General features: G+C 50.6%; 1 protein-coding gene across 7 annotated transcripts in view; it reads left to right on the top strand.

Annotated features, from left to right (window-relative positions):
- UNC13A (unc-13 homolog A) overlaps positions 1 to 26,745 on the top strand; it is a 63,016-nt gene that overhangs the window by 18,272 nt on the left and 17,999 nt on the right. For 5 of the 7 annotated variants that reach the window (XM_045991651.1, XM_045991647.1, XM_045991649.1 and 2 more), the window contains 27 exons: positions 1,838 to 2,045; positions 5,532 to 6,071; positions 6,331 to 6,439; positions 8,053 to 8,099; positions 11,276 to 11,354; positions 11,518 to 11,523; positions 11,981 to 12,052; positions 12,312 to 12,531; positions 13,099 to 13,326; positions 14,253 to 14,394; positions 14,519 to 14,688; positions 15,257 to 15,372; positions 16,400 to 16,563; positions 16,962 to 17,112; positions 17,411 to 17,479; positions 17,789 to 17,878; positions 18,096 to 18,230; positions 19,840 to 19,973; positions 21,264 to 21,349; positions 21,530 to 21,656; positions 22,400 to 22,496; positions 22,876 to 23,019; positions 23,786 to 23,869; positions 24,412 to 24,489; positions 24,695 to 24,783; positions 25,248 to 25,400; positions 26,581 to 26,704. In XM_045991651.1, coding sequence (XP_045847607.1) covers positions 1,838 to 2,045; positions 5,532 to 6,071; positions 6,331 to 6,439; positions 8,053 to 8,099; positions 11,276 to 11,354; positions 11,518 to 11,523; positions 11,981 to 12,052; positions 12,312 to 12,531; positions 13,099 to 13,326; positions 14,253 to 14,394; positions 14,519 to 14,688; positions 15,257 to 15,372; positions 16,400 to 16,563; positions 16,962 to 17,112; positions 17,411 to 17,479; positions 17,789 to 17,878; positions 18,096 to 18,230; positions 19,840 to 19,973; positions 21,264 to 21,349; positions 21,530 to 21,656; positions 22,400 to 22,496; positions 22,876 to 23,019; positions 23,786 to 23,869; positions 24,412 to 24,489; positions 24,695 to 24,783; positions 25,248 to 25,400; positions 26,581 to 26,704 — 3,662 coding nt within the window. The remainder of the gene's footprint in view (positions 1 to 1,837; positions 2,046 to 5,531; positions 6,072 to 6,330; positions 6,440 to 8,052; positions 8,100 to 11,275; positions 11,355 to 11,517; positions 11,524 to 11,980; positions 12,053 to 12,311; positions 12,532 to 13,098; positions 13,327 to 14,252; positions 14,395 to 14,518; positions 14,689 to 15,256; positions 15,373 to 16,399; positions 16,564 to 16,961; positions 17,113 to 17,410; positions 17,480 to 17,788; positions 17,879 to 18,095; positions 18,231 to 19,839; positions 19,974 to 21,263; positions 21,350 to 21,529; positions 21,657 to 22,399; positions 22,497 to 22,875; positions 23,020 to 23,785; positions 23,870 to 24,411; positions 24,490 to 24,694; positions 24,784 to 25,247; positions 25,401 to 26,580; positions 26,705 to 26,745) is intronic. The other 2 variants (XM_045991652.1, XM_045991646.1) reach the window with 1 other exon arrangement.

Here is a 26,745-nt window from a genome sequence, read left to right as displayed (position 1 = left end):
AAGCAGAAAGAATCCAGTAGGAGGCAATTTGCCCCAAAGCAAGACAGTTCGTCAGAAAAAAATTAATAATTTGGTGAACACGCCCACAGCCCCATGCAATTTGGTTGGAAACATCTTGGCTCAGTCAAGGACAGTTTGGTGGAAAGAATGCCCATTTGGCTTAAGACTATCTACCCAGGTAATTGGGTAGAAAACGAGTTGGTCAAAGGAGCACTTTGGTGACACTGACGAATTGTCCAGAGTCCCCTTGGGGGATTGTCTGGGTTTCAGACCCCCCCCCACTTTCATGGCCTCACAGTTACACCCTGATGCTTGCAGATCTGAGCCGTGGAAATTCACATCTGCTTCTGCCTAAAATGGCAGCACCGGTGGCGTACAACACATCAATCGGATGGCAGCCACAGATGATGGGGACGGGATAAAAAGCCTGTAGGTCACAGTGGCCCAAGTCAGCTGAGAAACCAGGAAGTCAGAATTACTTTGGGAAGGCTGCCTTTGTTCGCTGAAAATGAAGTTAAGTTTTCTCAAAAGGCAAAACAGGTTTGGGAATGAATCCAATTAGTTTTCTATGTGAAGGGTGAAATTAACTTTTTCAACAGTTTACCACATTTTCAAAAATGGACCTATTTGTCAAATATATAGAAACGGACACGATTAGTTGGAAAAAAATTAGAAGGTTAAAATAATAAGGCAAGAAAACCATACAAACATCTGGGAAATAAGCAAAAAAACCTTATGAGGATAAAAAGGGACAAGCCACCCCTTTGGCAACTAAATTGATGTCACAGACAAGAGCCATAGGCCACCCAGTAAGGGGTTTGATTTAATTTTTTTTTTTTTTGCAGCCCATTTGTTTTCGAGTGTTGCTTTCTATTTTATTTTATTTTATTTTATTTTATTTTATTGAGAGAAGGAGAGAGAGCATACGCTAGTGTGCCTACATGCAGGCGGGGACGAGGAGGGGCAGAGGGAAAGAATCTTATGCAGACTCCCCACTGAGCGCAGAGCCAGACTGGGCTCCATCTCATGACCCCAAGTTCATGACCTGATCCAAAATCAAGGGTGAGACACTTAAGTGACTGAGCCACCCAGGTGACCCTCATGTTGCTTTCTAAATAAATTGAGTCTCTCCCATGCCACCACAATCTAACATCCTTCCACACTGTTCCCTTTTTATCAAGGAAAACAAACCAAATGAAAACGTCCTTCAATTCTTATAAAACACCTGAAGTTCAGCAATTCCACTCTGTTGCATTTTAGCGATAGATTCTGAGTGTGGTGATCTTGCTACCTAAGACTCTAACCCTTTCTGAGGGTTACAGTATCTGTCAGAGCCGCTTCTTTGTTCCTACACATGTGAGTTCAGATCTAGGATCCGCATCCTCGGACATCATGAAATCTCTGAGTGTTAAAGGAAATTTATACTCCACCTTGTCCTCCTGATCGCCCTCTAAACATCCCCTGGAGTGTTTGTGTGACTCACTGCCTGATGGAAAAACTCATCTTGTTTTAGCAAAGTCCATTTTCACATTTGAGCTGAAGGACATCCTCCAATTTGTCCTTGTCCTCCTCATATTGTAGGACCTACTTGGGACCCCCGACTATGAACCCAGTCTGACTGGCAAAGCAAGGTTTTCGCCTCCCTTATCCTAAAGCCTCTATTTCTATTAACATGGCCCAAGAGCCTTCATTCATTCTGGCAAAGATTCCTCTTTTTGGGTTGGCGGCCAGTGAAGACTCCTTAGTCTGAGAAGTCTGAGAGACTGCATTGGCTTCCATGGTGTACTCTCTCTCCCTCCCCTCCTCACTCTCTTCCCTCCCCTCCTCTCTCGTCTAGATGATGACCCTGACAGTGCAGTGGACGATCGTGACAGTGACTATCGCAGCGAGACAAGCAACAGCATCCCACCACCTTATTACACTACATCCCAGCCCAATGCCTCAGTCCACCAGTATTCTGTCCGTCCACCACCCCTGGGTTCCCGGGAATCCTACAGTGACTCCATGCACAGTTATGAGGAGTTCTCCGAGCCACGGGCCCTCAGGTGCGTGACCCTGGAGAAAGGGATCCGTGTGTGTGCATGTGCGTGTACGTGACTGTGTGCCCCAGAGTGGAGAGAGGAGTAGGGCACTTGGACGAACTGGAGGGGGAGATCAGTGGGTCTAGGAAAGCGGTGTCCGTACTTTCTTTTAGGTAATAGAGTCCTTTCTTTACCCTTGATCTTATAAGAAAATCTCCCAACCTGGTTAAAGGGGATCTGCTTGGGCTGAAGGAAGAGGGATACATCAGGAGGACCCTGAGAGGTGCCCCCGAAATATGGGGATGCCTTGGCGCTCCCTTTAAAGGCCCTGGTTTCTGTGTACTCTCTAACTGGGCAGGGGAACTGCGGGTAGGCGAAGAGACGAGAATTCATGGAGCGTGGTGAGGCATAGTGACATTGAAAGGACCCCAGCAAGCAGCCGGCTCATGGTCCTGCCATGGCACACCCGGTCCTTCCTAATGGCCCCACTCTGTGCTTCTGACTGGTGGCCACGGGCACGGTGACACAGGAGCTGTACCTTGAAAGTAGGCTGTCCCATATCTGTCCCCTAGGTGGGTCCCCTGGTCCTCACGGGCCATGCCACTGTCCTGTACAGGGGGCTGGTCCTCAAGCCTCAGAGGCTGACCTTCATGCCTGCTGTCCTTCCTCGCTGTCCCCATCACCCCAGCCCTGGTTTCCAAACAGAACAATAGCAAACACGGTATTAAACAGACTGAATATTTGTAAAGCGCTTAGAATGGTATCTGTAAGTGCTACACGGGGACTGTTAGATACAAGGCACATGGAGCTAACCATGCACCTGGCGCTGGACTGGCACCTTCTCTTCATCATCTCATTTTATTCTCTGGGTGAGAATACTATTGGTCCCATTTGGTAGACAGGGAACGAAAGCACAGAGAGGTTAAGTCACTTGTTTGGGGTCACACAGCTGGTAAGTCATACGGACTAGTGTTTATGGGGAACCTACTGGATACCAAGCAGTGGCCTGGTGTGATTTTTGGTTGTGGGTCTTTTCCCTAAATATTTGTTCCCGGAAGGATACATCTCCTTCATGAAAGTATCTCTTGCCTTCATTTGCATACTCAAGGTGGCTTCATGCGATTATGGGAACAAAGTTTCAATGTGTTGGAAACTGCTGAGAGTAAAAGATATCAAATATTAATAAACCATTAACTCTTTCAAAGAAGGAAAAGTCCTCTCTTGGAGAAAACGAGCTGGAGAGTGACCATAGCATCAGACCCAGAGAAAATGCCAGGAAGTGTTTGGTTGGAGGAATCTGTCTACTGTGAGCATTCCTGGAACAGAATGGAGTGGGGAATGTTGGAGAAAGAGGAGTCTCCTCCCCTCGTGCTGTGGTCAGGCCACGCAGGGGTGAGGGGAGACCTTTCAGAAGGAGGAGAGGACGCAGAAGCAGAAATGGCTGCATTCCCCGGAGAGTGACTCAAGCCACACTCCCTGAGCATCCTATGGCTATGCTGCCTAGTGCTGGGTGATCCAAAAGACTAGGGATACAGAGCCAGACACAGACATTCCATTCCACAGGTCGGGGCTTGGCTGTAAGGAGGGATTGGACTGGATACTCTAAGAGTGGGGAAGGGTAGGGAGGGCTTCCTGGAGGAAGGTGCCTGGGAGATGGCCCTTGAAGGATAAATGAGTCCAAGGCAGAGGAAATGGCTCAGCCACGGATTGGGGAGGTGCAAGGTGCCAGATCGTGCAGGAAGGCCCTCGGGTGGCTAACTCAGGGGCATGGGAGCCAGGGGAAGCATCTGAATGGGGTAAGAGTTGTGTTGGGACTCAGTATGTCAGAGCCAGGATGGGAGGATGGCCCCAAAGCCAAGCCTGTGACAATGTATGTGGTGCCTGAGTTTGCAGGTGGACACTTCCAGAGCCATGTTGGGATCCCAGTCCCAGGCTGTCCCCTTACCAGGGGCCCCAGAATGTGCTGGACTGGACTTCAGGGGTATTCATCAGCGGTGGGACTTTGGAGTCCTTTCCACCCAAGTAATACCTGCTGATCCCCCACCTGTCTCCTGCCATCTACAGGGATGAGCACCAAAAAGCAATCAACTAAAGTCATAAACCAGCAAACATTGGCTAGAGGGAGAAACCCCCACTTTGGTTGCTACAGCACCCCTGGAGCTGTCTGGGGAAAGGGGTTGCAGTCACTGAGAGTGGAGGAAGTATTTAAGGCAAGCAATGATGTTTGCTGGGTGACTGAGTGAATGATTATAAGGGGGATGAGGGGTGGCCCATGTGTCATGCTGCCCGCCCCCAAGTAGAGATAGAGATTTCTTCCTAGTCATGCCCAGCACGATCCGGGGAGGGGGGGCATTTTAGGAGCATATAAAGACCTGACTTGGCCAGAGGGTGGGGGAAACTCACTCAAAGAAGGGACATTTCAATGGGCACCAAAGGATTTTGCCCAGAGGTGGACAAGAGTATAGGATTTTGGGGGCACCTGGGTGGCTCAGTGGGTTAAAGCCTCTGCCTTCGGCTCAGGTCATGATCCCAGAGTCCTGGGATCGAGCCCCGCATCGAGCTCTCTGCTTGGCAGGGAGCCTGCTTTCCTTCCTCTCTCTCTGCCTGCCTCTCTGCCTCCTTGTGATCTCTGTCTGTAAAATAAATAAATAAAATCTTTAAAAAAAAAAGAGTATAGGATTTTGGAGGGACAATGAGAAAGCTAATGTGGCTGGAGCAGGGGGAGAGAAGGGAGCTTGGAGGGAGAGGAGGTGGGGAGGCTGGAGGGTTTGGGCCACGCTGGGTGTAGTCTGGGTGTGCCACATGGCACAGACTTTATTCCAAGGGCTTTAAAAAGCTATAGTAGGGTTTGGAACAGGGAGGTATGTGATCGCATTTATGACTTGAAGAAGTCCCTCTGTGGTTTCCATGGGAAGCAAGTAGGTTGGGGAAATGATGTTGGGGCTGCACTTGGTAGAGGCAGCGGAGCCTGGACTAGGGTGGAGCCCAGGGTGCAAGGAAATGGATGCATTTTGCACGAGTTTTCAAGGCAGAACTGGGGAGACCCACTGCAGGGCTGGCTGTGAATGGAGGTTGAAGCAAGGAGTGGAGGCAGAGAGGTGTGGGACCCGGGGACATCAAGAGCCAGGTGTGGCCATGTGCAAGTTTCAGGAGCACTGTCTCCAAAGGCTGGAGATAAGGGCACTAACTGGGGTCCCCAGCACATGAAAGGAGCATTTGCAGCCTCCACGGTGCATGGACAGGAGTGATGCACAGTAGGTCCTCAGTGAACACTAATGGCATCCATCGAGTTTCCTGCCTGTATCTCCAGACTGGAAATGGCCCGGAAAACTGAAATTTTTGTTTCTTCCATTCATGGCTGTGTTTCCTGGTCTCTAGGGCAGAACGTGATGCCCGGTAGGGGCTTAACTGATACTGGGTGAATGACTGGGTGTTGGAACCTGTGTGACTGGGGCTGGGTCCAGTGGTGGCTCTGTGCCTCCGCCGCTGAGCCCCGGCTGGTTCCCACAGCCCCACCGGCAGTAGCCGCTATGCCTCTTCGGGGGAACTGAGCCAGGGCAGCTCGCAGCTGAGCGAGGACTTCGACCCGGACGAGCAGAGTCTACAGGGCTCCGAGATGGAGGACGAGCGGGACCGGGACTCCTACCACTCCTGCCACAGCTCGGTCAGCTACCACAAGGACTCCCCACGCTGGGACCAGGATGAGGAGGAGCTGGACGAAGAACTAGATGAGGAGCTGGATGAGGACCTGGAGGACTTCCTGGAGGAGGAGGAGGAGCTGCCTGAGGAGGAGGAGGAGCTGGAGGAGGAGGAGGAAGTGCCTGATGACATTGGCAGCTACACCCAGCGGGAAGAGGTGGCAGTGGCTGAGCCCAAAGACTTTAAGCGTGTCAGCCTCCCTCCGGCCGCGTCGGAGAAGGAGGAGAAGGCTCCGGCTGTACCTGCTGAGGCCCATGACGTGGCCAAGGCAGCCCCTGAGCCAGCCGCCCCGGAGGAGGTGGCAACAGCCGAGCGGGCACCTGAGCCCGAGCCCTCCAAGTCTGAGGAGAGGTAAGGGGAAGGGACCAAGGGGCTGTCACGGGGTCAGTGGTGCCGTGATGGGGTCAGCATGGACCTGGGGAATGGAGGGGAGTTTGTCCCAGCGTCGTGGCTGGGGAAGCAGAAGGGACACTGATGCCGTCAGAACGGGTACGGATGGGCCGTTGTGTCTCTGAAGGGCCAGAGAGTCCACGGAGGGCCTGACGTCACTCCAAGGACTGGGGGTCAAGGGAGGGCCGGCCCTGGAGCCTCATGACATCCCTTGCCTCAGTTTCAGGCGACGAGAGGATGAGGAAGGCCAGGAGGGTCAGGACTCCATGTCCCGGGCCAAGGCCAACTGGCTTCGAGCCTTCAACAAAGTGCGGCTGCAGCTGCAGGAGGTGAGTGAAAACCGCCACCTGCCGGGTCAGGCCCATGCCCCGCCCACACCCGTGCGGGGACCAGACTGCTCGCCTCCCCGCCACTTCCGTTCAGCTCCCACCTGGGGCCAGTTCCCAGGCCCCGCCCACATGAGCCACGACACGCCCATGGACAGCTTGGCCACGCCCACTCCAGCGCCCCCTCTACCTTGTCTGCACCTCATACATCCTGGTCTTTTCATGGCTCCGCCCACACCAACCTGGCCCCACCCACACTCTTCTCTGTCCTCCCCCGCCGTTCCCCGCCCAGTCCCTGTCCAATCGGACCCCTCTGTGGCCCTAGCTACACCTTGGCTTCATCTGTCTCTGGAGGGGCCGTTCTGTGTTCTCACCCGTGCCTGCCTGTCCTCTTCCCCAACCAGCTGGCCCCACCAAGGCCCAGCCCAGTCTCCCCCATGCCAGCCCGGAATTTTGAGGGCTGGGGGAGAAGGAGAGGTGAGCCGGAAGATGGAGCTAGGTCATGGGTATAGCCATGTCAGGGGTCAAGTTCATGGGTAGGGGTAGAGGTTAGGGATGGGGATAGGGCTAGAGGTCAGAGTTAGGGCAGCAGTCAGAGGTCAGAGTTAAAATTGGTGTTGGGGGAGGAATCGATGCCTGGGATAGCATTGGGTACCAGTGTCAGGGCTGGGCAAAGTTCTGAGGTCTGGTCAGAGAAGAAATTAAGTGAAAGATAGGTTAGCATTAGGGTCAGGATGGCTGTTCAGATGGGCAGCAGGATTGAGGCCATTCATTTACCTCTTCAACTGCTCAGGCCACCCTAGGCTGGGGACAGAGCAGTGCCCTTATGCAAGTGGCCCTTCCAAACTGGTATGAGGCTGGCAATAGGAGATCCTAAACAAATTCCCAAAGTCCTAGACCATCACACATCACAGCCGCAGAAACTCCAAATCAAATTTCTTATGTTTTAAAACAGAATTCTATTTTATCTTTAACGAAGTACTCCACTCACATGGTTCTAAAGGCAAAGGGTAGAAAAAAATGTGCAGCATAATGTCTACTGAATAACTTTCACTAAGTCAGCAAATTCGATGAAAAAAAACCAAACCCAGTAGCTATTCTTATAATGGAACCAGCCATAGAACAAAAAATAAATAAATAAACATGGGCAGACTCTCTGGGTTTCATAGAAGGAGCATAAAACTAATGCAAGACAATCAGGAAGACTCCCTGGAGGAGGAGACGCTGAAGAAGTGCTATGCAAAATCCTTCAATAATACTTCCGAAGAGAGGGCTGGACTCTCTCCAATCTTTGCCCACCATGCCACCCTTTAGTTGCATTGGAGATGGGGGTGTCAACCCAGGGTCTGCCCTGAGAGCCAAATGACGAATGGAGGCTATTCGGGTGCAGTAGGTGGGAGGGCATACAACGAGCTCACACAGCTCAGGCAAAGGCCCTGGGGTACAAGATCAGATGAGCAGGTGAGGCTGGGTGAAGGACAGAACCTTACGAGGGTTTGAACCAGCCCGTGAAAATCCCAGGACTATAGAGCATGAACACAAAAGAGGTGGGGAGCCTACCCTGCCTTGGGGAGAGGCTCTCTCACAGTGACCGTATCTCTCTGTCTGTCCCACAGGCCCGAGGAGAGGGAGAGATGTCTAAATCCCTATGGTTCAAAGGCGGGTGAGTAACGGAATTGTAGGGGTAGGAGGAAGTTTTGAACATAGAGCTTGAGGCTGCTTTACATCATAGCCTCAGCCCCGTGAGGGAAGCAAGGGGTTCCATTTATTTATATATTTAAGATTTTATTTGTTTATTTGTCAGAGAGAGAGAGAGCGCTTGCACAAGCAGTGGGAATGGCAGGCAGAGGGAGAAGCGGACTCCTCCCCGAGCAGGGAGGCCTATGTGGGACTCAATCCCAGGACCCTGGGATCATGACTTGAGCCGAAGGCAGACACTTAACTGACTGAGCCACCCAGGTGCCCCCAGGGGATTCCACTTAGACGGGGGACAGAGCGAGTGACAGATCGGGTGAAATCATGTAACCCCAGACAGAAACCAGTAACACATGGAATCCTTACAACAAACTGGGGAGGCCTGCTAGCCCTATTTTACAGGTGGGGAAACGGAGTCCAAAGAGGTACATGCCTTGTCCCAGCTGCTTGCATTATTCAAGACCACTCCCCTCCCCCTGCACCCCCTCCCTCACTAGAAATAAATGCAGGATAAAGGAGAAGTCTATTTCCTGCAGTACACCTCTGTAATTCTGGAGTGAAATTTTTTTTTTGCTTTGATTCTGTTTTCATTGTATTTATTTATTTATTTTTAAAGATTTTATTTATCTGAGAGTGAGATAACGAGTGAGAGAGAGCACAAGTGGAGGGGAGAGGGAGGAAACAAGCTCCCCGTCAAGCAGGAGCCCAGTATGGGGCTCAGTCCCAGGATCCTGGGATCATGACCTGAGCTGAAGGCAGATGCTTTAACCGACTGAGCCACCCAAGCGCACCTCGATTCTGTTTTTAAATATCTCAGATTATTGCTGTGGCTGCTGGCTCTCTAATGATAATGATTTGGTCTTACATGGAGCAATTTGTCGTATCCAATTTCTTAAGTTTCAAATTTTCGGGGCTTTCTTTTCCTTCAGCGTCTGAGTGGTGAGGTTAGATGTAAAAGACATTTTTAAAATTCCACTAATGTTCTAAAAATAGCGGCAGGAAGGTGACTGCCTTCCCTTACACGTCCCTTGCACACAGAGGCATGAAGACAGAAGCTGTCGCTCCCAGATGAGCAGGTGTCCTGGGTGGGGAGCCTGGGATGCAGAGACTGACACGGGGGTGTACGCGTGCTTTATGCAGGAAGTGCCCTTAAGAGAAATCTGTGAGGCAGGCAGGGCCAGGCAGGGGAAGCAGCCAAGCACAGGTGTAGTTCAGTAATCAGCACACCTCTGCCTGATAGAGCGGGGAGCACTGGTGTATGAATAGCGTCCCAGGGCTTGTCCCGAGTCATTGATGCTGCCAGGCATCTCGCTCACTCGACAATGAGAAGCTTCTGGAGAGGAGCCACACCTGAATCCTCTTTGAGTTGAGAGCAGCTCTCAGTAAAGTGATTTTGTACAGGGCACAGATCTCGTTCAGATCCACCAGCCATGCCAACACTGCCAAGAGGCAGTAGCCTAGATCTCCAGTTCCCCTCTTCCCATCAGCTTTGACATCACTCCTTCCAGAATAGATTTTAAGAATTTATTTATTTATTTATTTAAGATTGTGTTTATTTATTTGACAGAGAGGGATATAGGAGAGAGGGAACACAAGCCAGGGGAGTGGGAGAAGGAGAAGCAGGCTTCCCGCTGAGCAAGGAGCCCGACGTGGGACTCGATCCCAGGATCCTGGGATCATGACTCAAGCCGAAGGCAGATACTTTTTTTTTTTTTTAAGATTTTATTTATTTGATATATAGAGAGAGATCACAAGTAGATAGAGAGGCAAGTAGAGAGAGAGGAGGAAGCAGGCTCCCTGCTGAGCAGAGAGCCTGATGCGGGACTCGATCCCAGGACCCTGAGATCGTGACCTGAGCCGAAGGCAGAGGCTTAACCCACTGAGCCACCCAGGTGGCCCCCCGAAGGCAGATACTTAATGACTGAGTCACCCAGGTGCCCCAAGACTTTATTTACTTATCTGAGAGAGAGAGAGCACAAGCAGGGAGAGAGGGACAAGCAGACTCTCTGCCAAGCAGGTACCCCGACATGGGGCTCGATTCTGGGACTCTAGGATCATGACCTGAGCTGAAGGCAGACAACTAACTGACTGAGCCACCCAGGTGCCCCATTCCAGAATAGATTTTATTTTTTTTTAAGATTTTATTTATTTGAGAGCGAGAGTGTGCACTAGTGGAGGGGACGGGCAGAGGGAGAAGCAGGCTCCTGGCTGAGCAAACCGGATCCCAGAGTCCGGGGATCATGACTGAGTCAAAGGCAGATGCTTAGCCGACTGAGCTATCTAGGCGTCCCCAGAATAGATTTTAAATATGCATATCTATTTCCAATTTTGAACAAAAGGAAAGGTTTCATGTTATTTAGTTTTGCTCAATTCAAATTTCCATTAAACGTAGGCAACAGCATCATCTCCCCATTTCCCAGATGAGGAAGCTGACATCTAGCATCTTCATTCCCCAGGGCCACTATAGCAACCTACCACAAACGGGTAGCTTAAAACAACAGAAATAGATTCTTCTACAGTTCTGGAGGTCAGAAGTCCAAAATCAAGTTGCTGGCTGGCCCCTAGTCCCTCCCATACCTGTAGGGGAGATCCTGTCCTTGCCTTGCTGGCTGCTGGTCGTTGCTGGCAATCCTCAGGATTCCTTGGTTTCTAGATGTGTCATTCTAAACTCTGCCTCTTGTCACATTGCTGTCACACTAGATTAGGTGTGACCTCATCTTAACTATTTATATTTGTGATGACCGTATTTCTTTCTTTTGTTCTTTTTTAAAAGATTTTATTTATCTACTCATTAGAGAGAGAGATCACAAGTAGGCAGAGAGGCAGGCAGAGAGAGAGGGGGAAGCAGGCTCCCTGCGGAGCAGAGAGTCCGATGCGGGGCTCGATCCCAGGACCCTGAGATCATGACCTGAGCCGAAGGCAGAGGCTTAACCCACTGAGCCACCCAGGCACCCCAATGACACTATTTCTAAATAAAGGCACATTCTGAGGTTCGAGGGGGCTAAGACTTAAATGTATCTTTTTGGGAAACAGAATTCAACCTTTAATACCCAGGGAGATCAAGTGTTGTCCGGGCCTCAAGTGATGTCTTTTGGAGGAAGGGGAGAAGCCTGGGCCCTTGACATCCCTGTGTGTGTCTTGCAGCCCTGGAGGTGGCCTCATCATCATTGACAGCATGCCAGACATCCGCAAGAGGAAGCCCATTCCACTCGTGAGCGACCTGGTGAGCGCCTGTGCCCTCTCCTCCCCCCGCAGAGCAGGTCTGCTATAAGCAGTGCTCAATCTGCACAACTGCCCATGGCAGACCTGGGACTGGGAGCTGGCAAGGTGTTCTCTGGGACTAATGTAATCTGATTTCTACCCTTCCTGCTGCATGGACACTTCAGGCCATGGTGAGTGATGGTAACCTGGGCCTCTAGTCTCCGTCTCTTCTCCAGGAACCCCCCCTCCCAACTAGGATCTTTCAACTGACCCCAACCCATGGGTTCTAGGGGGAGGGGGATGACCCTGCCATGTCCTGCAGTTTATGGATGGGGGAGAGAACAGGTGACTCCCAGCCTTGGTTCATGGAGTGGCTGGAGATCATGCCAAGTGCAGCTCCTGAGTCTGGTGTGTGTGTAGGGAGGTGAGTCAAGGGTGTGAGGCTGCACACCTTCCAGGGTCCTTTCTAACCCAGAGTCTCTGTCACTTTTCAATTCTTTGCTGGCTCTGCTCCTGCTGCTGTGACCTGTTTCCTATTCGTGGCTGTGGCTTCAATCCGTGGCTGGTGGCTGTGGATTCTGCTTGTGGTGACAACCCCATGGGTGTGAATCGACCCCTGTGACTCCCTGGGTGATTTCCCTGCCCCAGTCCCTGGTCCAGTCCAGAAAAGCAGGCATCACCTCGGCCTTGGCCTCCAGCACTTTGAACAACGAGGAGTTGGTGCGTGGGCCCCTCCCCTTCCACTGGTTGAGGGGTGGGCTGGGCTGGGCTGGGACTTCCTGGAGGAGGAGGAAGGGAGAGTGTGGCAGAGACAGGCATTCCTAGCTCCCCATAATCTGGTTTCCAGAACCGGGTTGTGCAACATCCTGCCGACATGATCTGTGCCCAGGAACCGTGGTCCCACGGTGTGTTATACTCAGCAAGGGGGTGAGGGGGGGGACAGGACAGCGCCCCATGCCTCCCCGCTCCCTCCCCTCAGAAAAACCACGTTTACAAGAAGACCCTGCAAGCCTTAATCTATCCCATCTCCTGCACGACGCCGCACAACTTCGAGGTGTGGACGGCCACCACGCCCACCTACTGCTACGAGTGCGAGGGGCTGCTGTGGGGCATCGCAAGGCAGGGCATGCGCTGCACCGAGTGCGGTGTCAAGTGCCACGAGAAGTGCCAGGACCTGCTCAATGCAGACTGCCTGCAGCGTGAGCGCGGGGCTGGAGGGGCGGGGCTCCGGGGTGGGGGTGGGGCTCCGCGGAGGTGGGGCGGGGCGCGGCGGGGCAAGAACCTAGGCTGGACTCCTTGGCGGGAGAGTTGGGGCGAGAGGAGGGGAAAGGAGATGTGAGAGGGTCAGGAAGGGGTGGCGAGGGACTAGCTGAACTGCGCAAGGGACTCTCTTACTGAGAGTCAGCGGTTCCCCTGGAGAAAAATGGGTTAGGACTAGGGTTAACTCGGGAGGGAGGGGGGCTCAGCGTTGGGGGGGGGGGAGTCAGAGAAGGGACGAGGTCTTGGCAGGAGGTGGGGCTTCAGAGGGGGAGGAGACTCACGTAGACTGATGGGGACTGATGGGTAAATGGGTAGGAGGATTCAGAGAGCAGGTAGAAAGTTCTTAACAGCTCTAGCTTTGGGTGGGTGGGGGGGGGATGAGTCACCTGAGTCCCCAAGGCTTCATGTACCCTTGGCCACAGCCGAGGAAGCTCTGGAATGGGAGTTGGGTTTCTCCCTGCGTGAGGGAGCGCGCTCTGGACAGTGACTGCTGTCTGCGTCCACAGGGGCCGCGGAGAAGAGCTCCAAGCACGGGGCAGAGGACCGGACGCAGAACATCATCATGGTGCTCAAGGACCGCATGAAGATCCGGGAGCGCAACAAACCCGAGATCTTCGAGCTCATCCAGGAGATCTTCGCCGTGACCAAGACCGCGCATACGCAGCAGATGAAGGCGGTCAAGCAGAGCGTGCTGGATGGCACATCCAAGTGGTCGGCCAAGATCAGCATCACTGGTGAGGCCGCAGGGATTCGGGGTGGCCACAGGGTCCCCCTTCTTCTCAGCCCCCCGTGTTTCCTTCTATGGCTCTTCCTTTTGCCGCGTGTACTTGTGTCCGTGTTTTTTCCATGTCCATGTGTGTATTGGTGCTCCCCAGGTGGCATGGATGCCTCCAAATGTGAGTGCATGACACTCTGTCTGGATGAGTCTTGGTTGGTGACGCCCGCCCCCAGAATCAGACTCCAAGAAGAGGAGTCGAGGGCACATTGTTTATTTGTGGGGTGATGCTACCCAGTTGAGAGTAGAGAAGTGGGAGTTGGGAAGTGAGAGTGGGAGGGAAGGAGCCCTACACAGGGGGCCAATGATCCTGCAGTGCTTGTGGACAGCTGGGGCTCAGGCCTGTGCGCCCCACCCCCACCCCCTGGGACCACTGGGGGACAGTGTTGAGCTCACACAGCAGAGTGGTCCTACCCAGGGGTGGGGGCCTTAGTGTGTTTATCCATGCCCAAACTCATTCAAGTTTCCCTGAAAGCAGACCCCAAGATGAGGATTTCAGGGCATAGGGTATCCAGGAGGTGGCCCCAGGAAGCCCCAGGGCAGGTGGAGACATGAGTCTGGGAGCAGGTAGGGAAGGAGCCCTGCAGGTGACTCCCTGAGCAACCGGAAGCTCAGTCCTGCTGAAGATTTCACAACAATGTATAGAATGTCCCTACCCAGGGGTGGCCCTGGGGCACCCTCCCGTTCTGAATCAGCTGAGGGCTCCCTGGGTGTTAACTCTCTAGCAAGCCCTTCATGTCTTTTCAGTGTCCCCAGGGGCTCCTGCGGTCAGCACAAAGCCCTCAGACCATGTCACAGGTGTCTCCAGCAAGAGTTACGTGGCAGTAACTCTTCTCAGCCACCTCACTCCTTGAGCCCCTATTTGTCTTTGTCTTTTTCTTACAGTGGTCTGTGCCCAGGGCTTGCAGGCAAAGGACAAGACGGGATCCAGTGACCCCTATGTCACTGTCCAGGTTGGGAAGACCAAGAAACGGACAAAAACCATCTATGGGAACCTGAACCCTGTGTGGGAGGAAAATTTCCACTTGTAAGTGCCTGGCTGAACCCCTGGGCCCCCGGGGGGAGCTTTCTGCTGGGCCAGCTGAAGGGGCTCCAAGACCAGCCTGTGGCTGCCACCTGACTCCAGCCTCCACCTCCTCCACACCCTGCAGTGAATGTCACAACTCCTCAGACCGAATCAAAGTGCGTGTCTGGGATGAGGATGATGACATCAAATCCCGTGTGAAGCAGCGGTTTAAGAGGGAATCTGATGACTTCCTGGGACAGACGATCATCGAGGTGCGGACACTCAGCGGCGAGATGGACGTGTGGTACAACCTGGGTGAGCAAGGGTGGTGTTCTGCAAGGGACAGGGAGGGTGCCCCAGGGAGCCAAATTGGGGAACGAGTGTCAGGAGGAGTTAGTCTAGGAGCCCAATCTGACGGGGAAGGCAGGGACTGTAAAGTCGTATCTGATGGGGGAGGCAGGGGCTGTAAGGCCCAATCTGATTGGGCAGGAAGCAAGACCTGGGGATCCTAGTTTGAGGAGAAAGGCACAGACCCAGGAATCCTGTCTAAGATGAATGGACTCTGGAGCTCTTGATCTGATGGGGGAAGCAGGGCCTGGGAGCCCAGTCTGGGGGAGAAGCAGGGCCTAGGGCTCCTGGTTAAAGAGGAAGATGCAGACTCAGGAATTTAACTGGAAGCAAGGTCTGGCGTTCTAGCTGAAGGAAGAGATACGACCTAGCAAATTCTAGGCTAATGGGAATGGCACAAGCTTAAAGAACCAATCTGAGAAGATACCCAGGTCTTAATCTCCGGGCGTCCAGGAGGGCTACAGTCATGCATACATTAAAATACCCCAGGCTGTATTGGAAAGTTCTGATACAGCCATCTGTTTCTGTTTTCCAGACAAGCGGACAGACAAATCTGCTGTATCAGGTGCCATCCGGCTACACATCAGTGTGGAGATCAAAGGCGAGGAAAAGGTGGCCCCATACCATGTCCAGTACACTTGTCTGCATGAGGTGAGGCCCGCTGCTCTTCCCTGCCTTCAGAGCTCACTGTGATCTCCCAAATTGCCTCTGCTTACCATTCCTGCCTGCCCTAGTTCTACCTTCCTCTTTCGGGCCACACCATCCACACTCCCTGGGCCTCTAAGACTGTCCCCCATGTCATTCGTTCTGCCTGGAAAACTCCTCCTTATCCAGCCAGCTTCAGGGTCCTGTCCTTTGGGAAGCCCTCCCTGACTTCCAGGCAGACTCTCACTACACAGCTCCAGGTCTCCCATCTGTTCCAGACCTGAACAGGGGGCTCCTGGAGATAATTCAGTTCATTGAGTGAGTAAATGATTGAACGGACAAATAGACAATGAGTGGATAAAAGCATGAGTGGACAAACAGATATGTGGTTGAACTATTGCAAGTAGAGATGAGTGGATGAGTAAATTTGGGGGCAGTTGGATAGGGGGATGGGTAGAAAGATGGATGATGGATGAATGGATGGATAAATTGATGGGCAGATAAATAGATAGGTGATGGATGGTTGGATGGGTGGATAGATGAATTGCTGTATGGACAGATTAAGTTGTGGGTAGTTATAGGGGATGGATGGATGTGTGGTTGGATTATTAGAAGGGAGGACTAGTGCCTGGATGAAATTTTGGGTAGATGAATGGGTGGGTGTGTGGATGAATGAATGAATGAATGAGCAGGCAGACAGATGGAAGGTTAGATAGATGGGTGGATGGATGGATGTCAGAAAGGATAGGGGAGTGGATAGGTGGATTTTGGGGTAGCTGGATCCATGAGTGAATGAGTAGATGGATAGGTAAATGGCTGGGTGGCCAGGTGGGTGAAGTGTCACAAGGATGCGTGATTTGCTAGGTGAAATTTTTGGTAGTTGAATGAATTGGTAGGTGGTGGATGGATGAAAGAATAGACAAATAAATGAATAAATAAATGGATGGATGATGTAAGCTTCCCCAGACCTGGGATCTCTGACCCCTTGTGTCTCGATGCACTTTTCATGATGCCTTCTCCATCTTGGTGGCAGAACCTGTTCCACTTCGTGACAGACGTGCAGAACAATGGGGTTGTGAAGATCCCAGATGCCAAGGGTGATGACGCCTGGAAGGTTTACTACGATGAGACAGCCCAGGAGATTGTGGACGAATTTGCCATGCGCTATGGTGTGGAGTCCATCTACCAAGCCATGACGTGAGGCTGCAGGCTGGGGTGGACGTGAGGGCAAGGTGCAGGAAACTGGGGTGAGAGGGCCACGAAGTGCACACAGGCAGATCTAGTAATGGAAGGGTTCTTGGGAGAAGGAGCCAAAGAGGATGTGGATGTGATGGGCATCCTGAAATCCCCTGGAGGTTGGAAAAGTGCCATTTCTAGGAGCTGAAGTGACGGGGTGAGAGTCAGAGTTAGAGCAGAGATAGGGCAACCCAGAGAGGAGACAGAGAGAAACTTGGAAGACACAATCAGCCAGAGAGAATGGTTTGAGGGTCAGAGGGAGCCACTCACAGATGCTGTCTTGGAGGCGTTCTGGGGGGAACACTGCCTCCCCTGGACACTGGATGCCAGGCCCAATTTCTCCCATTTCCTCCTACTAGCCACTTTGCCTGCCTCTCCTCCAAGTACATGTGTCCTGGGGTGCCCGCCGTCATGAGCACCCTGCTCGCCAACATCAATGCCTACTATGCGCACACCACCGCCTCCACCAACGTATCCGCCTCTGACCGCTTTGCTGCCTCCAACTTCGGGGTCAGTCCCAGGGACTGGGGATGGGGGAGGAAGGAGAGCCCAACCCTGTGCTGGTCAGACCCTGTGTGACTCCCTGGTCTCCAACCTGGTCCTGACTTGGTGTGTTACTTTGTACCAGTCACTTGCCCTCTCTAAGCCTCAGTTTACCCCTCTGTAATGGAAACGAATATTACGAGGGTTCAGATAGGGATGCACTTAGTGTATAGTAAGCACTTACCCAATATGGCAGCCAGCTTTATCTGCTACACTTGAACCCCATGTCCCTGCTTCCATTCATCCCCCTCTCTTCCCTCCTCAGAAAGAGCGCTTTGTCAAACTCCTGGACCAGCTGCACAACTCTCTGAGGATTGACCTCTCCATGTATCGGGTGAGAAGTACATGCATGATGACTTGTCTGCTCCTACACATGTGTGCCCATAGGGGGGAGCTCCCAGCCCATGTGCATGTGGGAGGACCCATCTTAACATGTGGAATGTGTGCCTTTGACATGAGTACACATATGTGGGCTGCACCTGCCCAATATGCATCCAACTAGAACCCCCTGGTTTCTTCAAGGTGTTCTCATGGACCCTCACATACTTCCTAAAACTTGGGGGGCTCTTGCCTTTCCCCTAAAACAGTCTTCCCCCCACCCAACCCTCTTCCATAACCCCACCTCTCTTCTCCTTTCCAACAGAATAACTTCCCAGCCAGCAGCCCAGAGAGACTCCAGGACCTCAAATCCACTGTGGACCTTCTCACCAGCATCACCTTCTTTCGGATGAAGGTAAGAAGGAGACCCAGTCCCATTAGTCTCCAACAGGCATTTTCTAACACTCTTAGATCCTAATCAAGTAACGTTTCTCCTAGAGAATAGTGCCCTTTCTCAATGACCCTCTGCTGTCATACTGGTACATTTCCTTGAACCTGTAACCACTTGTAGCCACTTACTGGGTACCTCCTGTTCCAGCTGTGCGGACTTGTGCCTCTCTCCCTCCCTCTAGGTGCAAGAACTCCAGAGCCCACCCCGAGCCAGCCAGGTGGTGAAAGACTGTGTGAAAGCCTGCCTCAACTCTACTTATGAGTACATCTTCAACAACTGTCATGAACTCTATAGTCGGGAGTACCAGACAGACCCGGTGAGGACCCCAAATAAAGCAGAATAGAATAGGGGATACCAACCTGACCTTGGCCTAAGTCCCAGGTCTGCCACTTATCAAGTGATTTAACTGAGTCTCAGTATTTCCCTCTGTAAAATGGGGTTATAAAACCTTATCTCAGAATTGAGGAGAAAATTTAACGAGATGCTATCTTTAGATAAAATGTAAGTAAGTGTTTAGCACCTGATATACAATAGATGTTCAATAAGTTCAGTTTTAATTAAATTTAGTTAAGTTTGGCATGCAGTTTGCCTGGGATAGAATCACGATTCAATAAATGTTGAGTTGAATTTAATTTCTTGAGTAGAATTGAGTTTGGGCCATTTCAATTCAATTTATTTGAGATCTTTCAACATGTGTTTGTTTATCTACACAGATAATGCCAGGATTGTCAGTAAGGTTTCAAGGAGTTCTTACCATTTTAGAAGGGAAAGATATATACACTGAAATTCATAACCTAGGGTGATCAGCTCTGGGATGGAGGAATTGCAGGAGACTGTGGGAGCTAAGGTGGCCCTTACCTCACCTTGGGCTTCTGATAGGTGATAACACAAAAGCTCACTCTAGTGATATTTTATTTCATTCTGTTTATTTACATTTAGTTGACTTCAAGTTGAAGTCAACCTGAGTTGAAATCAAGTCACTTTTAATTGAATTGGGTTGAGGCACTCTAGATTAAACTGGGCTGGGTTTAGTTCAACTATAAACAGTTTAGTTCCATTTATTTCTGTACAGGTGACTTAAAATTGCTCTTGGCTAGTTGATGAGTAGAACTGAGTTGGATTAAACTGGGTTTAATTTAATAAAAATCCATTTATTTATATTCAGTTGATTTGAATTGAAGTTATTCTTGACTGGGTTGATTTAGTTTGAGTGAGGATGAGCTGGGTTGTTGGGTTAGATATAGTTGAGTTCACATGAGTTGGGTTGAGTTGGGCTCATTTCAGTTGAATTTAGCTACATTTGTTTTCACTGATTGACTACAGTTGGATTGAACTGGCCTGAGTATGTTAGGTTCAGTTGAGTAGGTAGAGTTGGACTGGACTGTCGACTCAGTTGAGTTGAATTAGATTAAGTTAGGTTGGGTTGAGTTCAAGTCAATTTATTTCCATTATTTTGACTTAGGATAATGTTGATTTTGGATGAGTTGATTAGGTTCAATCCAATTGAATTCATTTGAGTTTAATTCAATCCAGTTAAGTTTAATTCCACTACATTCAGTATAATTGGCCCAAGTTCAGTTTCATTGAATTAATTCTGAGAATCTCCATCTGTTAAGCTAAATGGGCCTGATTGGCATTCATTTCAGTTCCATTTGGTTTAGTGGGCTTCAGTTTTTTTCAACTAAATTCAGGTCTATTCACTTTTATGAGCTGAGTCTAATTAAGCTTTATTGAGCTGCATGGACATGAGTTGTTTGGGCCAGTTTAATGAATTCAGTTCCTTTTCATATAGCTCTCTTACCTGAACCACCATGTGTTAATGGGACCCTTTTCTCACTAACCTCCTATAACTAACCCAATAATAAACTAACTGAGGCGCCCACCCATGGACACCATTGCCCAATGTTTTCATTTCCCCACTCTAGGCCAAGAAGGGAGAAGTTCCCCCAGAGGAACAGGGACCCAGCATCAAGAATCTTGACTTCTGGTCCAAGCTGATTACTCTCATAGTGTCCATCATTGAGGAAGACAAGAATTCCTACACTCCCTGCCTCAACCAGTGAGTTGTGTATCTGTGCTGTGAACTTATCTGGAGGTCATCATGTTTGTGTATGTGTGCACACTTTTGTGTTTTATGTGTAAAGGTGATCATATCTAATTACACATAAAATGATGTGTGTGTGTGGAGGCAACTATAGGTGTGGTTGTGCCAGAATGAAATAGGGCATAATTTGTAAACATAAACATAAAATTGTGTGTATGTATAAAATCACTGGTGTAATCAAACATGTATTTTGTATGTGTTGATTTGTGTGAATAACAATGTGTACATATGTATATAATTTTGTATATGTGTGTGGGCTCATAAATAACAATGGACACTGTTTCTCAAGTATTTACTATGTGCTAGATACTCTACTAAATGTTTTAGATTTAAATTGCATTATATATTTTGTGGGGGTATAATTCTGTGTATAGTTGTGGGCTTTGGGTTTAATTATATATTGCATATGCATACAACTGTGAAATGCACTTCAATATACAATATTGTATCTTGTGTAATTGTGTGTGAGTATGCACACTTTGGGTTTGTAGGTTTATACGTCTGTAGCATTTTCATCTGTGTTAACTGAATGAACTGTTGTATCTTATTTTTCCCTGAGTGCTAGAGGGGCTTCTAACTTGGGTGTGCCAGTATCTCTTGGTTAGTTAGATATTCAGTTAAGATCAGGGATTTGGGACAGATGGACTGAAGGGTGGATGGATGTACAGGCAGATGGATGGAGATGTGATTGAATGGGGAGATGAACAGATGGATGGGTAGATGGTTGGATGAATAGGTGGATGGATGGGTAGATTGGTGGAAGGATGAATGAGTAGTAAAGGAATGGACAGATGGCTGACTGGATGGAGAGATGGATGGATGGATGCATGGATGGATGGGGAGATGGGTGAGTGGATGAGTAGGTGGATGAATGGATAGATTGGTGGAAGGATGAATGGATAGATTGGTGGAAGGATGAATGGGTAAATAAAGGAATGGATGGATAGTTGGTTGGATGGAGAAATGGATGGATGGATAGATGGATAGACAGATGGGTGAATGAATGGATGGGTAGGAAGGTGAATGACTGGGTGAATGAATGGATGAAGGGATGGAGAGATAGACGGGTGGAGGCTCAAGGAGAAGCAAGGCTTCAGTTGAGTCACTCAGAAAGTCAGTGGCTTTGGGGGAGCTTGAATCCAGAACTGTCTGTCCCGTACTACCCTCTGGGCTAGGAAGGCCAAAGCAGCCTTTGCCATCCTGCTTCCTTTTGCAAAGGTTTCATACTTCCATGACTTTCACTAGGTTTCCCCAGGAGCTGAATGTGGGTAAAATCAGTGCCGAAGTGATGTGGAACCTGTTTGCCCAGGACATGAAGTATGCCATGGAGGGTAAGTACCCAAACACCCCCATGTTTGCTATCTTGGCTACAGCAGGTAGCTGTGCCTCAGTAGTATCCCCTGCAAGGCTGTGAGCATCCTGGAACCTCGAGCTTGAAGTTGGACACCTGTGATGGTGAGAGCTGGTGCTGCCAAGACAGAGGATGGAGACTTTCATTCTCCCCCTACCAGAGCATGACAAGCATCGCCTGTGCAAGAGTGCTGACTACATGAACCTACACTTCAAGGTCAAGTGGCTGTACAATGAGTATGTGGCAGAGCTTCCTGCCTTCAAGGACCGCGTGCCTGAGTACCCTGCGTAAGTCCCTTGCCCAAAGCCAGAACCGCAGCACTGACAGCTAGACTGATGCCCAGAGATGAGGGCTGACCTACTCAGAGTTCTCTGGGCACCAAGGGCATAGTGGGGTACAATCCTGGCATTCTCTATTTTCAGCCATTGGACTATGGGCTCCCATAGCCCAGACAATTAATATGTCTAAATATCAGGAACTGCACTGAGCAGTTATCCTTTGACAATTCTATAAGATGAGGGCATTATAATTTCCATTTTTGTGGATGAGAAAATGGAGAGTTTAATGCTGAAGGGCTTGCCCAAGGTAACATTTAATAAGTGATGGGGCCAGGATGAACTCTGGATGTCTGACTCATGAGCTGCATTGGAGAGCAGGATGGTGGTCACCATTGACCAAGGACCTACTATGTGTTGTGTCAATCACTGCTCACAGCAGCACTGTGAGATAGATTCTTCTCTGTTGTACAGGTAAATGGGATCCCAGAAAGGAAATCCAGTTGTCCATGGGTATTTTATCTGAACCACGAATCCTGCAAGTATGAGGCTTGCCGTGATAGTGTCACAAGGTCTATTTCATGGCTGAAGTAACTGAGACCTCGTGGGGTAGAAAAGCAGGGGGTACCCACCCAAAGGACACAGTGTGCATTCAAGGGAGAGAAGGACCTGCCCAAGTATCATTCAGAGCTAGGCAAAGCAGAGGGTTAGGGGACAAGAAGTGGCAAGACCCCCACCCATGCTCTCTATTCCAGGTGGTTTGAGCCCTTTGTCATACAGTGGTTGGACGAGAATGAGGAGGTGTCCCGGGACTTCCTGCACGGGGCCCTGGAACGAGACAAGAAGGATGGGGTGAGTAGACTGGCCCATGATCAAGCCACTAGTCTCTCACCGTGGTCTCCCTCCCTCTGGGGTCCATTGGGATCCAATATGGGGTCAAAGATTGCCCTTGAGATGAAGCCAGTCTCTGAAAGGTGGCCACCATCTTCGTCTTGTTCATAGTGTTGAAAGTGTTTTGTTCATTCAACAAATGAATGAATGTTCAAGTTCAAGCTGGGAGCCCCTCCTTCCTCGTCGCCTCTGTGTCTACCTCTTAGTCACCCTTGCACACTACTCACCTCACCCAGGGCAGTTAGTCTCTGGTTCTCCCCATGGAAAGCAGGAGGGTTGGATGTTGGGGACTGTCTGGTTCTGACCCCTCTCTTCCTTCCTGGCTTCTTTCTCACTGCAGTTCCAGCAGACCTCAGAGCATGCCCTATTCTCCTGCTCTGTGGTGGACGTCTTCTCCCAGCTCAACCAGAGCTTTGAGATCATCAAGAAACTCGAGTGCCCTGACCCCCAGATTGTGGGGCACTATATGAGGCGCTTTGCCAAGGTGCGGGAGTGCAGGTGGGGTTAGGGATGGAGTCCAGGTGAGGGATTGGGATAGGGTCAAGACTGGGGTTGCAGTTGAAACTGGGATTAGGGTCAACATCAGGATTGGATTAAATTTGGGATTGAGGTCAAAGTTGGGTTTGGTGATATCAGTGGGATTGGGGTTGGGGTTGAGAACAGTGTTGGATTGTGGTTGGGGATAGCATTTGGGTTGAGGTTGGAGTTGAGGTCAGGGTTGTGGTTAAAGTTGGAGATGAATTTAGAGCTGGAATCAAGGTTGAAGGTAGGGTTGCAATTGGGGTTGGGTTTAGGGTTACTATTAGAATTGAGATTCAGTTTGGCATGGAGGTCAGAGAGAGTGTTGGGATTTATGTAGAATTTGGGTAGGCTTTGGGGTGAGTTTGGAAGTTGGGACCATCTTACTGGGTGTGAGGGTTCCAGCTAATTGGCTTGAGGCTGGGTTGCAGTTAAGGACTGCAAGTAGGAATTGACATTCCATCTGGGGTTCAGTCATGCTTGTGTTTGGAGCTGGGCTCCTGTGACGGTTGGTTGCTCTGTGAAAGAGCTAGGTCTACATAAAATAATCATCTTTACCTGGTGGTATCTCCTGTTGGTTGTGAGGGTCATCCTGGGTGAATTCATCCATTCAAGTGGTCTATCTTGAGTACTCATAGGGATTCAGGTTCATTCCTGATCTCACTAGTGGCTCTTGATGGACCCACCCAGCCCTAGCCCCTGTTCTTACTCCCTATCTTTGTCCTCCCCAGACCATCAGTAATGTGCTCCTCCAGTATGCGGACATCATCTCCAAGGACTTCGCCTCCTACTGTTCCAAGGAGAAGGAGAAAGTGGTGACCTGTGGGGGACCCTATGCTGTCCCCTCCCAGCCCCACTCTGCACCCCCAAGTCTCCATCCTTCCCTGGGCCCTGATACTTATATCTGTGTGTGTCTAACTGTGTGTTTTCATGTACCTGACTACGTGTGTCGAGGTGGGTCTGGAGGTGAGGTCACATGCCTTCAGTGTGTCATTGTCTGATTGTTGTGAATGAAGCCTTCAGGGTGTATGGATGTAAGTGCGCAAAGCTTTGAGCTCATGTAGGAGAATATGGTTATGTGACAGGAACTCCCCCCTTCCTGCTATTCCCAGAAGCCCAGCCCACCCTGGAGAAGTTACTTGAGCCCTATTTCCCTCTGCTAATCTCCAGAAATCAGCCCTCCACCCCAACATTTCCAGGAATTGGGTCCCAAATGCAGTCTTCCATTTCCCAATGACCCTGTGGGGCCCTCCTCTGGACCCAGACCCTGAAACCATCCTGGGGTCCCTGGCAGTGGATGGGGAGGCTTTGAGGAGGGGTCCTGAGCCCTGACTCCCTGCTATGTTTGCATCCCTAGCCCTGCATCCTCATGAACAACACTCAGCAGCTCCGCGTGCAGCTAGAGAAGATGTTCGAAGCCATGGGAGGGAAGGAGGTGAGGCAAGCCATTTTCCCTCCATCCCTGCAGTCCCCTGATGAATTCCATCTCAGCAGTCCCTCTAATCCAAGCAAGCAGCTCTACCTTCTATGCCTATTCTTCCCTAGTCCCTTGGGATCTCTTTCCCTATGTTGGGTGGGGAAATGCCCCATTTATGTGGATGCTCTGTAAACCTAACCTGATGTCCTTTTTCCCTCCTCAGCTTGATGCTGAGGCCAGTGACATCTTGAAGGAGCTCCAGGTGAAACTCAACAATGTCTTGGATGAGCTCAGCCGGGTGTTTGCTACCAGGTGGGGACACCTCCAGGGCTGGGAGCAGACAGGAGGGGACAGCCCCGAGACCTGTGAGCCTGGGGCATCCAGAGACTCAGCAGATGTAGTGGTGAAGACATCAGGCTTGGAGTTAGACAGAGCTGAGTTCAATCCTGGCTTCACCACTTGCTAGCTATGTAGCCTTGGGTGAGTTATTTAACTTCTCTGAACCTTAGTTTACTCATCTGCAAAGTGGGGATGATGACAATAATAGCATCTGGGTAGGACTGTGCAGTGAAATAAACAGCACAAGTGAATGTCTCAGCTTTGTGCCCAATTCAGCTATTATACACCACTCCCTCCCCTGCTCAGTTATATGCCACGGCTCCTTGATGCTCAGGATAAAACACCAAGGTCCACGGTCAGCTTCTGAGGCCCCCTCTGGCCCTTTCTCTGGGAGGCCTGGAAAGTCTGGTCTGAGCTCCTCACTTCTGTGCCCCCAGCTTCCAGCCACACATTGAGGAGTGTGTCAAGCAGATGGGCGACATCCTTAGCCAGGTGAAGGGCACGGGCAATGTGCCAGCCAGTGCCTGCAGCAGCGTGGCCCAGGATGCTGACAATGTGCTACAACCCATTATGGACCTGCTGGACAGCAAGTAAGCCAGACTGGGTAGACTAGGACAACCAGAAGAGGTTAGGGATGGGGCTCTTAGAGACTGGCCTGGAGAGGACACTCAGGGCATGTTTGCTGGTCAGTGGTTAGATGGTTTGGATGGGTGGGTAGGTGGACGTATGAAGGGATGGAAAGATGGGTAGGTGAATGGTTGGATGGACTGGTGAGTCCTTTTGTATGAGTTAATGGGTGGTGGTTGGGTGGATAGATGATGTGAGAAATAGGTGGGAAGACTGATGGGTAGATTAAAACATAAATGTTTAGAAGGCTAGATGGAGGATAGATTGATAAAATGTGGGATGGATGGACAGATGGATGGGTAGATGAAGTTAGGTAAGTATTTGGATGGATGGATGGATGGATGGATGGATGGATGGATGGATGGATGGATGAATGGATGGATGGATCAACTGAAATATTGATAAATGGATGGAAATGTAGATGAGAGGATAGATGCATGGGTAAAAGGAAAGAAGGGAGAGAGGGGGGATGGAAGATGGACAGATGGATCGGTAGAACGATGGTTGGGAGGGAGGAAGCAGGGCAGGGGAAGCAAAAAGTTGGAGGGATCATTAAAGAAAGTTGGGGGAGGGATAGTTTGGTGGATGGGTGGGTCATTTGCTGGATGGATCATGGTGGATTACTCTGTCTCTGTCAACCCCCATGCATCCAATCATGAATTCTTTGTTGTTTACCCTCTCAAGTTTGCCCTCTTCCCACCATTCCCTTTCTTTTTGCCTGAACATGGCCTCAGTCCCCTCACAGTCCCTAGTCTCCAGCCTTCCTATTCCAGTTTACCTCTCACCCTATTCTTTTGAACAGGAAAGTCTGCCTGTGTCTCTCTCTTGAGCACTCCATGGCTCCCCACTGTCCTCACGCTAAGGCCCAGGCCTTCCTCCCAGGTGCTGAGTCCCCTTCCAGCCTGGGCCCTGCTGACCTGTCCAGCCATCATTTACTTTTAATGTGTGTCACAGATCATAGCCCCAGTAAACCATTCTGATCAATGGGGTCTCCTCAGACCCCATTTAGGGGTCTCTGTACAGGCTCTGTGCCCTCTTGTGTGTCCATGAAGCATTTGCCTGCCTTGCCCATTTGTTGAGGGAAAGGGAGTCTTCGGGTTAGGGCCAGCTGGGCTATCTCTCAGACCTGCCTCTTGCCTCCAGCCTGACTCTCTTTGCCAAAATCTGTGAGAAGACGGTGCTGAAAAGGGTGCTAAAGGAGTTATGGAAGCTGGTCATGAACACCATGGAGAAGACCATCGTCCTGCCGCCCCTCACTGACCAGACGGTGAGGCCCACAGGGGGCCACAGGGGATTCCTGGGCCACCT

Source organism: Meles meles, chromosome 20, assembly GCF_922984935.1.
Source record: "Meles meles chromosome 20, mMelMel3.1 paternal haplotype, whole genome shotgun sequence".
Lineage (NCBI taxonomy): Eukaryota > Metazoa > Chordata > Mammalia > Carnivora > Mustelidae > Meles > Meles meles.
This window is presented reverse-complemented; position numbering and strand designations above follow the sequence as displayed.